The sequence below is a fragment of the Poromitra crassiceps genome, assembly GCF_964638095.1.
Source record: "Poromitra crassiceps genome assembly, chromosome: 22".
NCBI lineage: Eukaryota > Metazoa > Chordata > Actinopteri > Beryciformes > Melamphaidae > Poromitra > Poromitra crassiceps.
In genome coordinates this window covers 5283230-5297731 of record NC_139647.1, presented here as the reverse complement: position 1 = coordinate 5297731, position 14502 = coordinate 5283230, and the positions used below count along the sequence as shown (strand labels likewise).

The following is a 14502-nucleotide window of genomic DNA, read 5'->3' as shown; positions in this document are numbered from 1 at the left end:
TGGTCCGCAGTGTTTTCATTCCCCCATAGAAATGCAGCAGTAGGCAGCCTAACCTCGCCAGTCGCTACGAGTTAGAGAAAAAATAAGAAGCATGGCCCCATACCAAACGAAGTATTCAAATAAGTATTTGAAGAAACTTGCCGGATCCATAACATTACAGTACAGCACTTTGGTTCCTACGTTCCGGGCCATAGCCGGAAGTCACGGAGCGAGGTTTTACCATCCAGACTACTTCAGTCATATTTGTCACTGAATACATCTAGAATATTTCCGGTAGCACGTGAAGGCAGCATGTGTAGCAGAAGTAAAGCGAAAGGGAACCTGTGGGCGGCGGTGTGAGTGAGTGAGGGGGATGGGTCCGTTCTGAATCTGCACTGAATGATAAGAGAAGGATTCGCGTTTCGATACAGTGGTAAATTAAATTATACCATATCAAACCATTTTTTCAAAAAGCACAACTGTTGCTAATTGTATTGCACACAATCTTAGCTAAGTTAACGCGTTAACTGGACGCTAGCTAGCCAACCAGCGAGCTAACTTAGCATTGAGCTAACGTTACAAGGAATTGACTGAGTGAGTGACTCTCCAGTCATTTTGCTAGGTTACTTTTCATAATGGACAGCCTGTAGCAGGTACAACCAAACGGCCTTTCATGATCTCCTTGTCCATTTAACGTGACTGCCTTTAAGACGATGTAACGTTATGGTTAAACCGGTTGAAACATGTTGCTTTTTATGTTGTCGGGACTCGGGAGAGGCAGTGCCTGCCAAGTCGTCAGTTCATGTTGCATGCTAATCTAACGTTAGGTAGCTAACGTTACCGCTAGCTGTTTTACTTTTCATTAACTGTGAAGCAACTTCAACTTATTGCTCGGAGTCGGGTTTAGGTAACGTATGACAACCTTGCAAGTCACAGAATCGCATAGGTGTTTTTATATAGCATGTCAGATTGTCTGACAGTTGTGTTCACATAACAAGCGTTAATGTGTGCCTTGTGCACAGGTTATGTCTCAAAATTATGAGTGTGATTCTCAGTGGCTACCTTGTTGATTATTATGAAGGTATACCAGAATTACATTAGCCAGCTGACATCAGTCTGGTAAGGATAAGTTTAATACACATTTAGCTGTGTGCTGTCATGTGTAATGTACTATATAGACTATAAATAACGTAGCTAATAACCTAATAATCTGCTTCTCTGCCTGCAGGTAAGTGCTGGTGAGGTCGACATGGCGCATGTAGGGGCAGTATTTGCAGCAATGGCAGGAGTCATGGCCCTCCTGTTACACTCCTCAATTCACAAGATAGAGGAAGGACACCTTGCTGTATATTACAGGTAAGACACAAGACAGACTAAAAACCCTCTCTTCATATCTTTTTACCAACATTAGTGGCTTTAATGATATTTACGTGGCACTAGTATTCTTGTTTAATAGTTGGGCTAATCAAGTATTCTATATACAGTAGTTTGAACTGGTGCCATATCCCATTTGCAAGAAGCTCATATATCCCTGTAATGACAAATGTAAACGTGATAGCTCGTATATGGAAATATTGTTTGGGATACTGAGGCATGAATGCTCTCCTGTTCGCTACCGTTTTAGGCAGTGAGTGCAAGCTTGGTTAACATTGTCATATTCAAAATATTATGTTAATTCATGTCTACAGGGATGTTTGGGATTGGTCTAGAAAGGGACATAAGCAGTGCATGCGGAGTAAGTGTAACGGCGTTGTGTAGGTGGTACTTGCAGCAACCCATGTTAAGGGCTTGTCCAGGGGTGGATTCGAACTGCCGACCCTCGGCTTGGGAGTCCAACATGTTAACCGCAACACCAAGAGAGCTAGCTCCCTTGGCGGAGCTGGTTAACATGCCTTTATACCTGGGGAGTGAGTTTAACCAATCCACTCGCTACCACTCGGGACTCACGAGGAATCCGTGCTGATTCAACTCGGTTACATAAGACCTTAATTGGGATATGAACTAAACATTATCTCGAACACTGTTTGCATGTAAACGTAGTCGATAGATATTCTGCTGATTAGAACTCTGACTAAGTCATTTGCATGTATTTGTTTCAGGGGTGGAGCGTTGTTGACCAACCCCAATGGTCCTGGATATCACATCATGCTACCTTTCATCACCACCTACAGATCAGTGCAGGTACTGTACCCTCCCCTTAAACCTGTGCGGCTTTTAGGAGAACGATTTGGTACCTTCAGACAACAGAGCAGGTGCCTCATTTATAAAGGTCTTTCCCTCACCTTGTGCAGTGTGTGCAGTGTGTTTTATATTAAAGACAAGATGAGATATCCTATAAAATAGTCTGCTACAATATGCAAACAATTGTCACTCAACCATGGCTACAATGGCTTCATTTATGAGACAACAGCTGTTGGGCTGTATTCAAACTGACTACAAACTACATTCACATGAGTTATAATAATAATAATAATAATACATTTATTTTATAAGGCGCCTTTCAAGGCACTCAAGGTCGCCGTACAACAAGAAAAAAAAACAGTTACAAAATACAGTCAAAACAGTTTGATTACATTACAAAAGCACAGAGCTTGCAGCAGAGCAACCAGCGGGAAATGTGTCTACATACGCCTGCCTAAACAGGTGTGTTTTGAGGTTAGTTTTGAATGATTCGACGTTGATGGCGTCGATGTTCCTGATGTCGGGGGGGAGGGAGTTCCAGAGGCGAGGGGCAGTTCTTCATATTGAAGTTAATATGCGATTTATGTATTACAGACATGGGTTAACTGTAAACAAGCATGCACCGCTTAATCGGCCCTTAGATACATGTATGTGTGTGTGTTTGTGTGTGCACTGGAGCCGCACACACACACACACACACTGTATATACTGTATATCACCCTCAAATCATGTTTTGAATCTTTGTGTTTCAGACCACACTTCAAACTGATGAGATCAAGAATGTACCGTGTGGAACTAGGTAAAAGTGTGACCTTTATGCATTGGCTTGTGTAGAGGTGCTGGATACTGATCTATACTTAGATGAACATGTGACTGTGTTTTGAACAGCTTTTTTTCTCTCCACAGTGGCGGTGTGATGATCTACTTTGACAGGATAGAGGTTGTCAACATGCTGGTCCCTTCGGCAGGTATACCGAGTTCCTCATTTGTTTGCCTCGACAACCCTGTTTCCCCTCGTCATTACCACACTATTACTTTGGACTCCAAATGAGTCAAATATTTGTTTGCTCTCAACGCCTTTTTCTTCCACTAGACCTGACGATGTTCTTCCTCCACAGTGGTTGACATAGTGAAGAACTACACTGCCGATTATGATAAAACTCTCATCTTCAACAAGATTCACCACGAGCTCAACCAGTTCTGCAGTGTACACACTCTACAGGAAGTCTACATTGAGTTGTTTGGTGAGCAGACGTGCATTAGAGAGAAAGCCAGTATTTTTGTGTCATTCAAACTCAATACTAAATTAGGGCTGCACTATAAAACTATATATATATATATATATATATATATATATATGACGTGACGGCAAGTATATATATATATATATATATATACTGTATATATATATACATACACACACACACACACACACACACACACACACACACACACACATATATATATATAGATATAGATATATATGTGTATCTATATCTATATATATATATATATATATATATGTGTGTATGTGTATTATACACATACACACATATAGATATAGATATATAGATACACATATATATATATATAGATACACATATATATGTGTGTGTATGTATATATATATATATATATATATATATATATATATATATATATATAGTCGATGAGTACGGACCCGCGGCAGGGCGAGCCTAAGATAAGTGATTGATATGTGCAAGGTTTAATCAATTATATTTAACATGGAGTATTCAGAGAGCCCATTCAGGCACGTTTAATTATATAAAAGGGGAAGTGATACATGTGTTTAATTATATAAGAGGGGAAAAAGAGGAAGTAGAACAGGTGCCTGCTTGAGAAATGCAGCAGTGGTCTGAAGATATGTGGAAATGTTCCAATGGAAAGTCAATATATATATATAGCGCCTTGCCCCTTTTTAAGAAGGTGCTTGTGGGTAACCTGGGCAGGTGACATAGTAGGAAGTCATTTTATTTTTAGCTGCAGCCAGAGTGAGTTGCGGGTTGCTAAGTGAGTAAAGTTAGCATGGTTAGCGGGAAAAGAGCTTAGAACGTTACAGAGAGGCCGTGCATTATGTTAGCTGCTGTGCTGAAATAAAGTGCCAGTTCTCCACTGCAGAGTTGGTCTGGACTCTTAGTAAAAAGCTTGTTACCAGCTACGAGCTAAAGCTGAGCTAAAATAGACTAGCAGAGACACCAGAGGCTTCCCAACTACGGTTCAGCGCTGCGAAAGCTGGAAAGATAACATTCGCTACTCCTAGCAAACCCTTAAATCAAGTAAATGATCTTCTATCAGACAGACTTCTCACGTCAGGAAAATGAGAACTATGTGCCTTTACCATCAAGCAGGGGAAAAAAGTTATAGCGTGTTTGAGTTGATTTGTCTTGACATGCACGTCCTGCGATGTGACTATTGCACATGTGCACATTGCGATGACCATGCTGAAACGATATGTTGTGCAGCCCTATACTAGATAAGTGACTTGTGCTGTGTCTTGTTTATTCCTAGAATGCACTCCATCAAACAGTTTGCTGTGTATATATGTTTTTTCGTTTGCCTCCTAGACATCATAGATGAGAATATGAAGATTGCCCTGCAGAAAGACCTCAATTGTATGGCCCCTGGACTTACAATACAGGTATCAGATCCACACACAATTATTGTTGGTAGTAGAGTGTAATATTGAGTAGTAGAGTGTAATAGTGAGTAGTAGAGTGTAATAGTGAGTAGTAGAGTGTAATATTGAGTAGTAGAGTGTAATAGTGAGTAGTAGAGTGTAATAGTGAGTAGTAGAGTGTAATGGTGAGTAGTAGAGTGTAATATTGAGTAGTAGAGTGTAATAGTGAGTAGTAGAGTGTAATAGTGAGTAGTAGAGTGTAATAGTGAGTAGTAGAGTGTAATGGTGAGTAGTAGAGTGTAATATTGAGTAGTAGAGTGTAATAGTGAGTAGTAGAGTGTAATAGTGAGTAGTAGAGTGTAATGGTGAGTAGTAGAGTGTAATATTGAGTAGTAGAGTGTAATAGTGAGTAGTAGAGTGTAATAGTGAGTAGTAGAGTGTAATGGTGAGTAGTAGAGTGTAATAGTGAGTAGTAGAGTGTAATAGTGAGTAGTAGAGTGTAATGGTGAGTAGTAGAGTGTAATATTGAGTAGTAGAGTGTAATAGTGAGTAGTAGAGTGTAATATTGAGTAGTAGAGTGTAATAGTGAGTAGTAGAGTGTAATAGTGAGTAGTAGAGTGTAATGGTGAGTAGTAGAGTGTAATATTGAGTAGTAGAGTGTAATAGTGAGTAGTAGAGTGTAATAGTGAGTAGAGTGTAATAGTGAGTAGTAGAGTGTAATAGTGAGTAGTAGAGTGTAATAGTGAGTAGTAGAGTGTAATAGTGAGTAGTAGAGTGTAATAGTGAGTAGTAGAGTGTAATAGTGAGTAGTAGAGTGTAATAGTGAGTAGTAGAGTGTAATAGTGAGTAGTAGAGTGTAATGGTGAGTAGTAGAGTGTAATAGTGAGTAGAGTGTAATAGTGAGTAGTAGAGTGTAATAGTGAGTAGTAGAGTGTAATAGTGAGTAGTAGAGTGTAATAGTGAGTAGTAGAGTGTAATAGTGAGTAGTAGAGTGTAATAGTGAGTAGTAGAGTGTAATAGTGAGTAGTAGAGTGTAATATTGAGTAGAGTGTAATAGTGAGTAGTAGAGTGTAATATTGAGTAGTAGAGTGTAATAGTGAGTAGAGTGTAATAGTGAGTAGTAGAGTGTAATAGTGAGTAGTAGAGTGTAATAGTGAGCAGTAGAGTGTAATAGTGAGTAGAGTGTAATAGTGAGTAGTAGAGTGTAATAGTGAGTAGTAGAGTGTAATAGTGAGTAGTAGAGTGTAATGGTGAGTAATAGAGTGTAATATTGAGTAGTAGAGTGTAATAGTGAGTAGTAGAGTGTAATAGTGAGTAGTAGAGTGTAATAGTGAGTAGTAGAGTGTAATAGTGAGTAGTAGAGTGTAATAGTGAGTAGTAGAGTGTAATAGTGAGTAGTAGAGTGTAATAGTGAGTAGTAGAGTGTAATAGTGAGTAGTAGAGTGTAATGGTGAGTAGTAGAGTGTAATAGTGAGTAGTAGAGTGTAATAGTGAGTAGAGTGTAATAGTGAGTAGTAGAGTGTAATAGTGAGTAGTAGAGTGTAATAGTGAGTAGTAGAGTGTAATAGTGAGTAGTAGAGTGTAATATTGAGTAGTAGAGTGTAATAGTGAGTAGTAGAGTGTAATAGTGAGTAGTAGAGTGTAATATTGAGTAGAGTGTAATAGTGAGTAGTAGAGTGTAATATTGAGTAGTAGAGTGTAATAGTGAGTAGAGTGTAATAGTGAGTAGTAGAGTGTAATAGTGAGTAGTAGAGTGTAATAGTGAGTAGTAGAGTGTAATAGTGAGTAGTAGAGTGTAATAGTGAGTAGTAGAGTGTAATAGTGAGTAGAGTGTAATATTGAGTAGCGAGACCGTGCTTCAGCCAGAAGAGCGGGGGTTCAAGTCCTCGTGACAGCAAGAAGCATCTGCCTAGCTTCAGTTTCCTTCAGGGTCCAATAGACCAAATCACCGTGACGTCACCATGTAAACAAATTTACTTCCGGGTACCACTTGGGGAAGGCGGCAGGTTTAAATGTGCGTGTTGTCAAATAAATGCTGTCAAACCCTCTCGTTGTTTTCGGCCGACTACTTTCAATTTAAATGGTTAAACGGTTGGTAAACATGCTTGTCCGACGTATCTAGCCTTTCTTCTGTGTTTGTTTTATGTAGTGTTAGCTAGCTAATAACGTTTGTTTGTCTGTCAAACTCGCTGTTTTTTTTTTTGCAGACTCGTTAACGTTACAGACAGAGCTACCGACGCCACGTTAATTTAATTTAGCTTCAAGTCTACTCTGGTCTGGTCCAACAGGTAAATTAGCTAGTCTGGTCTCCACTAACGTTAGTGAAAGTGTTGTTATGAATGATATTAAACAACAACACAACACGAACGAACCATTTTTGTCTTCTTTGTCTGTTTTTGTCTTCAACACGTCAGTTTGTGCCGTCCACCGCCATTATGATGTGTGGACCCAGGGGTACCCGGAAGTAAATGTAAACATCCCCGCTGATTTGGTCTATACGTCGTCACCAAAACAATTTGTAAACTGACCTTACACTGCATCAAATCCCAGTGGACCAATTCTAACTTGAAAAGACCTCCTAACCTCCATAACAAACCAATCAGCTTGATTGTCAGCAAAGTCTCAATTGCTTTCTCCTTCTTTTTCTTATTCTCCTTTTTTAAATGTCCTAATTAAGGCAGTGCGTGTTACCAAGCCAAAGATCCCCGAGTCTATCAGGAGGAACTTTGAACTCATGTGAGTCGGTGCATCTGTACTTGCTCGGTGTGTCTGTGCGTGTTTGTGTGCCCTCACATTTGTGTGCCACCCACTCAGGCAGAGAGGTGAACCTCGGTGAGTTTCTTCTCTCCGTTTGTATCCAGGGAGGCAGAGAAGACTCGTCTGTTAATAACCGCTCAGACTCAGAAGGTGGTGGAAAAGGAAGCCGAAACTGAACGGAAGAAGGCCATCATTGGTAAATGCGCCATTTTGCTGTCATGCAGCCCGCCATGCTTTCATTTGCATGATCATCATTTGTGTTTGAGGAATTTCCATATTGTCCATTCAGTAATCTGTAACTCAAGCCAGTAACCCCACCTCAGGACGCGTGTTAAAGCTCTTATCTTTGTGTCTCCTACAGAGGCTCAGAAGATGGCCCAGGTGGCGGAGATCCATTTCCAGCAGAAAGTGATGGAGAAAGAGACAGAGAAGAGGATCTCTGGAATAGGAGGTCAGCCTCGTTGGTTAATTTGTGGCTGTGCCTGTAGTATTGTGTGTGTGTGTGTGTGTGTGTGTGTGTGTGTGTGTGTGTGTGTGTGTGTGTGTGTGTGTGTGTGTGTGTGTGTGTGTGTGTGTGTGTGTGTGTGTGTGTGTGTGTTTGTGTGTGTGCGCGCGCGGTGGCCTCTGCCTCTGCTGAGCTGCTCTGTCCTGTGTGTGTCTCTGTTGGGTGAACATACTGCCTCTTTGTTTCAGATGCTGCCTTCCTGGCCAGAGAGAAGGCCAGGGCCGATGCAGAGTACTACACTGCTGCCAAGGCTGCTGAAGCTAACATGGTAAAAGATGATGTCAACACAGTGAGGCCATTTACACCTGGCGCTAACATGCGTTTTCTGTGATCAGATTGCAATCAGATTGTGTTTTATCACTTGAAATGCCAGGTGTAAACACCCCCAAAACGCATTGAAGAAGGATTGCAATCTGATCGGCCAAACCACCTCCGGAGGTGGTCAGGGATGCATTGTGTACACATTGAACACAAGTGTAAATGCAATGTGTCCTCTCAATCTGGATACAGCAACTTTATGCGGATTGAGAGGACACCCATTTCTGCAATCTGATTGCAATCAGATTGCTGAAAATGCATGTTAGCGCCAGGTGTAAATGGCCTCACTGACACATAGTACATTTAATATGGATGCACCGATACCACTTTTTTACAGGCCGAGTACGAGTACTTATATTTGTTTACTTGGTGATGCAGAGTACCGATGCGAGTACTTAATTATGGGTCTACCCATATATTTTGTGTGTGTGTGTGTGTGAGAGAGAGAGAGAGAGAGAAATGTATTTAAGCATATGGATAGCATGAGGATTATGCTTCATTTACTACAATCTCTAATATCTATTTTATATTTGCTGTGAAAACATCAACACATTTCTCCTTCAGAGAACTGTATTTATTCACGTTTCTCGCCATCAACTTTTTACACTTTTAAACACATCATGATCGCCCAATAACGTTAGTCGAAATATCTGGTATTCCGTTGCTTGTTCCGCAAGACTGTTTTGTCTGCTTAGTAGCGCTAACCAGCTGATTAACTTACTGAGCTAACGTTAGCAGCTGCTAAGCTAATGTCAGGCCACCCGATGTTGGCTCACCAAAAGCACTGCAGGCAGCAACTTCTCTGCAATGCATTATCAGCCGTCAGCCCGTTTGTGTTTTCAGGTGAATGTCACGTTGCTGTAAAGTGGTATCGGGTGCGGTTGTATCAGTCGTCTGATGAGTACAGCACATGAGCAGTGCATCCCTAACATTGAGTCCTCTCACACCCTTGCCTCCCTGCTCTCTCTTCACAGATGAAGTTAACCCCCGAGTATCTGGAGCTGATGAAGTATCAGGCCATAGCGGGTAACAGTAAGATCTACTTTGGCCAGGACATCCCCAACATGTTTGTCGAGCAGAGCAACAGCGCCCCAAAGTCCGGCCGCTCCCCCAGTCTGCCCAGTGAGTCAGACCTCCTTAAAGGCCTGGGGCAGTGAGCGGTCCACAGCTCTGCCTCTCTGCACAGGGCCGGAGAACCTGCTAGAGGCTCGATCTCCTCTACGAGGGAGGATGGCACTGATGATTGCGGGTGGGATAGCTTTAGCAGCTAGCTTGGAGAACATCACGCTTTAGGCTTAACTTCTAAGTTGCTGAGAATAAGTGGGGAAGATGATGGGAAGGAAAAAGTCCGAGGTAGGAAGGATAAGATGGAGAGGACAGGTTTTTGTACGGCCTTCTGGTCCTTGGAAAAAGACTGTAGGAATGTTTAGGAATGAGAATGATGCCATAATTTAAAATTGAAAGCATATTAAATGCTTATGCCTGGGAAGGTGACAGCAAGTAGTCGCCTTTCTATATAGTATGTGCTGCTTGCGTTCAATGCAATGTGTCACTTTGCTTTTGGAGCTCGCTGCATCCTTTCTGTTGTATGCAAGATGATTGATGTGATGAAATGACTTTTGACTTTTTGAGATTTACTGCCTATGATTTATGATTTAGCTGAACTGGAATCTGACAGGTGACACTAATTCTAATCGGGAAGGTTTATGTGCAAGAGTCTGTGATGATGCGGGTAGGTCTCCTCTGTGCCATCTTCTCTTTACACTGATTCACTAGTAGTCGGGCTGTTCTCTCTCGATAAGAGCCAGCGTTATGACACTGATTCTGTTTGCACTCTGCTGAAGCGCGCTTAATAGCAGAATCTGGTTGTAGTTTGACTTGAAACGGTTCAGTTTGTGATAGGGGTGCTCCAAAAAATCGATTCTGAAAGGATCGCGATTCTTAATGCCACGATTCCTGGATCGATTCCAAACTCCCAAGAATCGATTCTTAAAATTGTATAAAAAAAAAAAAAAAAATTTTTTTACAGTTCACCTGAACACAACATGCAAGATACCGGCTGAATAAGTGTCCAAATGTTCATGTAATTTGTGTACTGTACTGCCACGGTGCCACCACCTCTTGAACTTAAGAACTCTGGTTAATGTATTCCCCCCAAAACCTATAAATCCTTCTCAAAGTCTACAGATCCCCCCCAGCCTATAAATCTGAAGAACATAAGGGGGGAATTCCCCCCTAGTTTGCAAAATTAATTTAGGCCCTGACTGTAATACAGAAGTTCAATTTGAAGTTCAGCATTAATACATTTGTAATTTTGTGTCTTATATTTACCTTTGTGTGTTATTGCAATATAAAACTAAATAATTGAGAATCGATTCTAGAATCTGGAATCGAGAATCGTTGGAATCGAGAATCGTTGGAATCGAGAATCGATTCCGGAATCGGATCGTGACCCCAGGAATCGGAATTGGATCGGATCGTGGCTTAGCCGGATCGGAGCACCCCTAGTTTGTGATGTGGTGGATTGCAAGAGAAACGTTCACTCTTTGCTCATGTCGAATAGTTGCGCAAAATCTGGCGACAGGGGAAGGAAGAGAGAGATTGCATGGTCTTCCATTAAGCAATAACGTGAGATGAGATGTTCCTTGTGGGGACATCGACGGCCACATCACTTGTGTTGTTGTGCCCCTGAGGGCCTCACCTGCTATTATTGACTGCTGTCAGTGAATGCCTTTAGCTACCTGCCTATTGCTCGTTGGCTCAAGTTGAACGGATATGATACTTAAACCCATTGATACCCGATGCAGCATTTGCGTGTATATCCCTCATTTGTGTGTGTATCCCTTTAATCGTCACGCGGGTTCGCGGTCTTAAAGGGATACACACACAAATGCTGCATCAGGTATCAATGGGTTAAGCTGGCGAAAGGACTTTTCTATTGAGCGTTTTCTAAATAAATAAGTTGCTGCCTGAGAAGCAGTCATAGGTGCTTGTGAAACTCTCTGTCCGACGTGACACTTAAAAGGAGAAAGATCTCTCTTATGACGCTCCTTAGAATTTGCACCACACACCCTGCATGAGTGAGATATTCTTCCGTGTTCTTTTTTGCGTTTTTTCGAAGTTGCAGGGCTGACGCGTCCTGGAGTTCTTATGCATAATGCACTGTGTAGTGTTGAGGTTCTCGTGCTCTAGTTGACGTTCTCTGTTTAGACTGCTGTTGGATAATATTGAGGTTTTGGATTTAAAGGGAACCCTCCACAGACTGACACACCGCTGTGGCATCTACTGTGAACGCAGCTCGGGAGGAGAAGGAAAGTGCTGCTGCGAAAGGAGAGCTACGTTTGTCTTAATGTGGATTAAATGAGTTGACGAATGAATATGAGGAACATGATAATATGGTTGGTAACAGTTGGTCTGTCCACTGGTGGGAGTTTGGGTTTTTTTTTGTTAAAGGGAACACATCAGGGACGTGCATGGAAATTCATAGGGACTTGATTCAGATGACTAGTGATTCCTGTCACTTTCTATTGTGAAAAACAATGAAATGTATATTAGACCGTCACACAGGGCAAGTCAAAGGATAATTGACTTAACGGTAAACCCCTGCATGTAAAACGACTCAAAACAAATCCAGTACATGCAAGTCATGATACATGGTGACTTGTTAATTCTCAGGAAAGAGACTGCCACACTGAATTTGACTTTTTTTTTTTTTTTTTTTTTCTGTAAGCATTTTGCCATCTGCCATTTAGAGCAGGTGTTCTCAAACTTGTTTGGCTTCAGCGCCCCCTTTCTCTGATTTCTGAAGCCAAGTACCCCCTTTTTTTTACCCCGACTACAACATTTAGCTGAGAAAACTGCAAGAGAGAACCATAGCATGTGATGCAATGTTGGGCAGGGGTACCCCAACTTTTTAGGATGAGAGCGGCTTACAAAAAATAAAATTAGTCGCAAGCTACGTCCCCGCCCCCCCCCCCAGTACATATTTAGCACATTTGACCAGTATGATATTATTTTGTTATAATGTTAAATACTGTGTAGACACTGAGTTAGCTATAGATCTCAACAGTGACCGCACGCTCAACTCCTGTTCCATCAGAGAATTTAGGAAATCACAAAAAGTGTGGACCAAAGTTGCGTTTTGTTTGCCCGTAGTATATCGAAGATATATTCTGTTTTGTAACTGCTTGTACACAGATATATTACTTCTTATTAAATATTGCCTTAAAACTCCAAGTAGCTAGCTCCCTCTTTTTTCACTTTGTACACCATCAGAGAATTTCCCATTCATTTTCTCCAGAGATGTTTAAAAAAAATCCTTATATATAAATAGTTTTAAGCCTGGAACCAAAGCCAACCAGCCACCTACGGAATCGTGAGTGACCATAAAACATTTCACTTGGAGCAAAACATTTATTTTTTGTTTTTGGAAATTCTCTGATGGAACAGGAGTTGAGAAAAAAGTGTGCGGACACTGTTGAGATCTATAGCTAACTCAGTGTCTACACAGTATTTAACATTATAACAAAATAATATCATACTGGTAAAATGTGCTAAATTTGTACGGGGGGGGGGTTGGGGTACCCCTGCCCAAGACGGTCCCAACCCCCAGTGACGACCAGTGATTTAAGTGATAGTGTGAGTGACTGCACAGGCCTGTTAATATTTGTCACAATACAAAATTCTACACAAAAAGTCCTTTCCACATTAGAAGATTGACATTTATTATTCACTCTAAGTTCTGGTTTGCAATGCTTTCAATCTTTTCTGAATAGGAAATGATTTAAATGATTTTCAATGCAAAACACAAGTAAAACCTGACTCTTAATGATCACAATAACACACTAACATAGGATTTGTGAAAACTGAAAACTATTATTTGAATAATGAAAGTTGATTGAGCAAAAGCCAGATGCACATTTGTGCCAGTTTAATCTGAGATTTATGGCCTCAAACATTGAGAATTTAAGCCTTAAATCATCTGAATTTATCCCCGAGATTTAAAAGTGACAGCAGGCGCTAAAGAGGAGCTCTACCAGTCCAGGCTTCAGTTGCGTTTGACATGTGAGACGACTGAAGAAGAGCTTGCATAGACGTCCATGTCCTCACCACAGACTCTAGCTGAGAGAGACACAGTGGACAGACACTACTAGTGTATGGAAGATGTCCTGATGTTGACTCGACTGCACTCTCCTTTTGCTTTGGTGTTGGGTTCATTATTAAAGATGCAAAAGATATTTCCATATTTTGTACAATCTGTGAAATTTAAACATTGTCTCTCCTTGTTTTAAAAGGTTTATATGCAAGATGTTTTCAAGTTTTGACAATGTTCTTATGTAAAAATAAAACCTATTTTGATATCTCTCTTTGTGTGTGACTTCATGTTTTTTTTTTAACGTTATCTTTGATGGATTTCAAGGTCATTTTTCTTACAATTGACAGAACAAAACATCCATACATGACTTAATGTGAAGTTAATGTAGTACACATGGGGCGCCAACAGGAGGCGAACTAATACCAATGTTAAATTAATTCTCCGGTTTAACCGTTCAATCCCTGTGGCAGTGAGCTAAAACTTATAATAGGCTTTTGCCAAGAAGAGATCTAATGGTCAAGGATAAGTTCAATGAAACAAAGAACAAATGACTTTTAGTCTTGGACAATACGGTTAAATTAATGATCTGCCATTTTCTAGTCTGTCTAGTAGTCACATGTAGTGCAGTCAGTAACGAGTGAGAGAGCAGTGCTGGGCGCTTGTGGCTGCATGAGGGTGACTCAGTGAATACTCAATGGATTTACACAGTCCCTGTTGTTCTGACCCACATATTGTGCTGTAAACACCGTGGACAAAAGTTCTGTTTGTCTTTCCTGGTGTGTGTGTGTGTCAAATGTCCCGAGAGAGTCCCAGGCCTGAAGTCTGCTGGCCCTCGGCATGGCTGTTCGCAGAGGAAGGAAGCCCTGGTAGAGCATGGAGAGGAGGGATAGCCTCCTCTGTGACCTCCCGTCCCGTACGGAGCTCTGTGGCATCCTCTCACAGCCAGACCATCAGTCTCTCTTCACTGGGCGTCGCAGAATAACGTTAACGCAGACGTCCCCACTGCTGCGTGTTTAGCTTGAGTCTGAC

The 14502-nt window shown here is 41.2% G+C and overlaps 1 protein-coding gene across 1 annotated transcript; it reads left to right on the top strand.

Moving 5' to 3' along the window:
* Positions 1–334: 334 nt before the first annotated feature.
* Positions 335–13736, top strand: erlin1 (ER lipid raft associated 1). The gene is made up of 12 exons (XM_083658437.1): positions 335–412; positions 1208–1335; positions 2079–2160; positions 2913–2959; positions 3067–3128; positions 3279–3404; positions 4746–4819; positions 7476–7534; positions 7660–7751; positions 7917–8006; positions 8249–8328; positions 9353–13736. Exons 2-12 carry the CDS (start codon positions 1229–1231, stop codon positions 9533–9535), a joined length of 1002 nt encoding a protein of 333 aa, XP_083514563.1. The 5' UTR covers positions 335–412; positions 1208–1228; the 3' UTR covers positions 9536–13736.
* Positions 13737–14502: the final 766 nt, after the last annotated feature.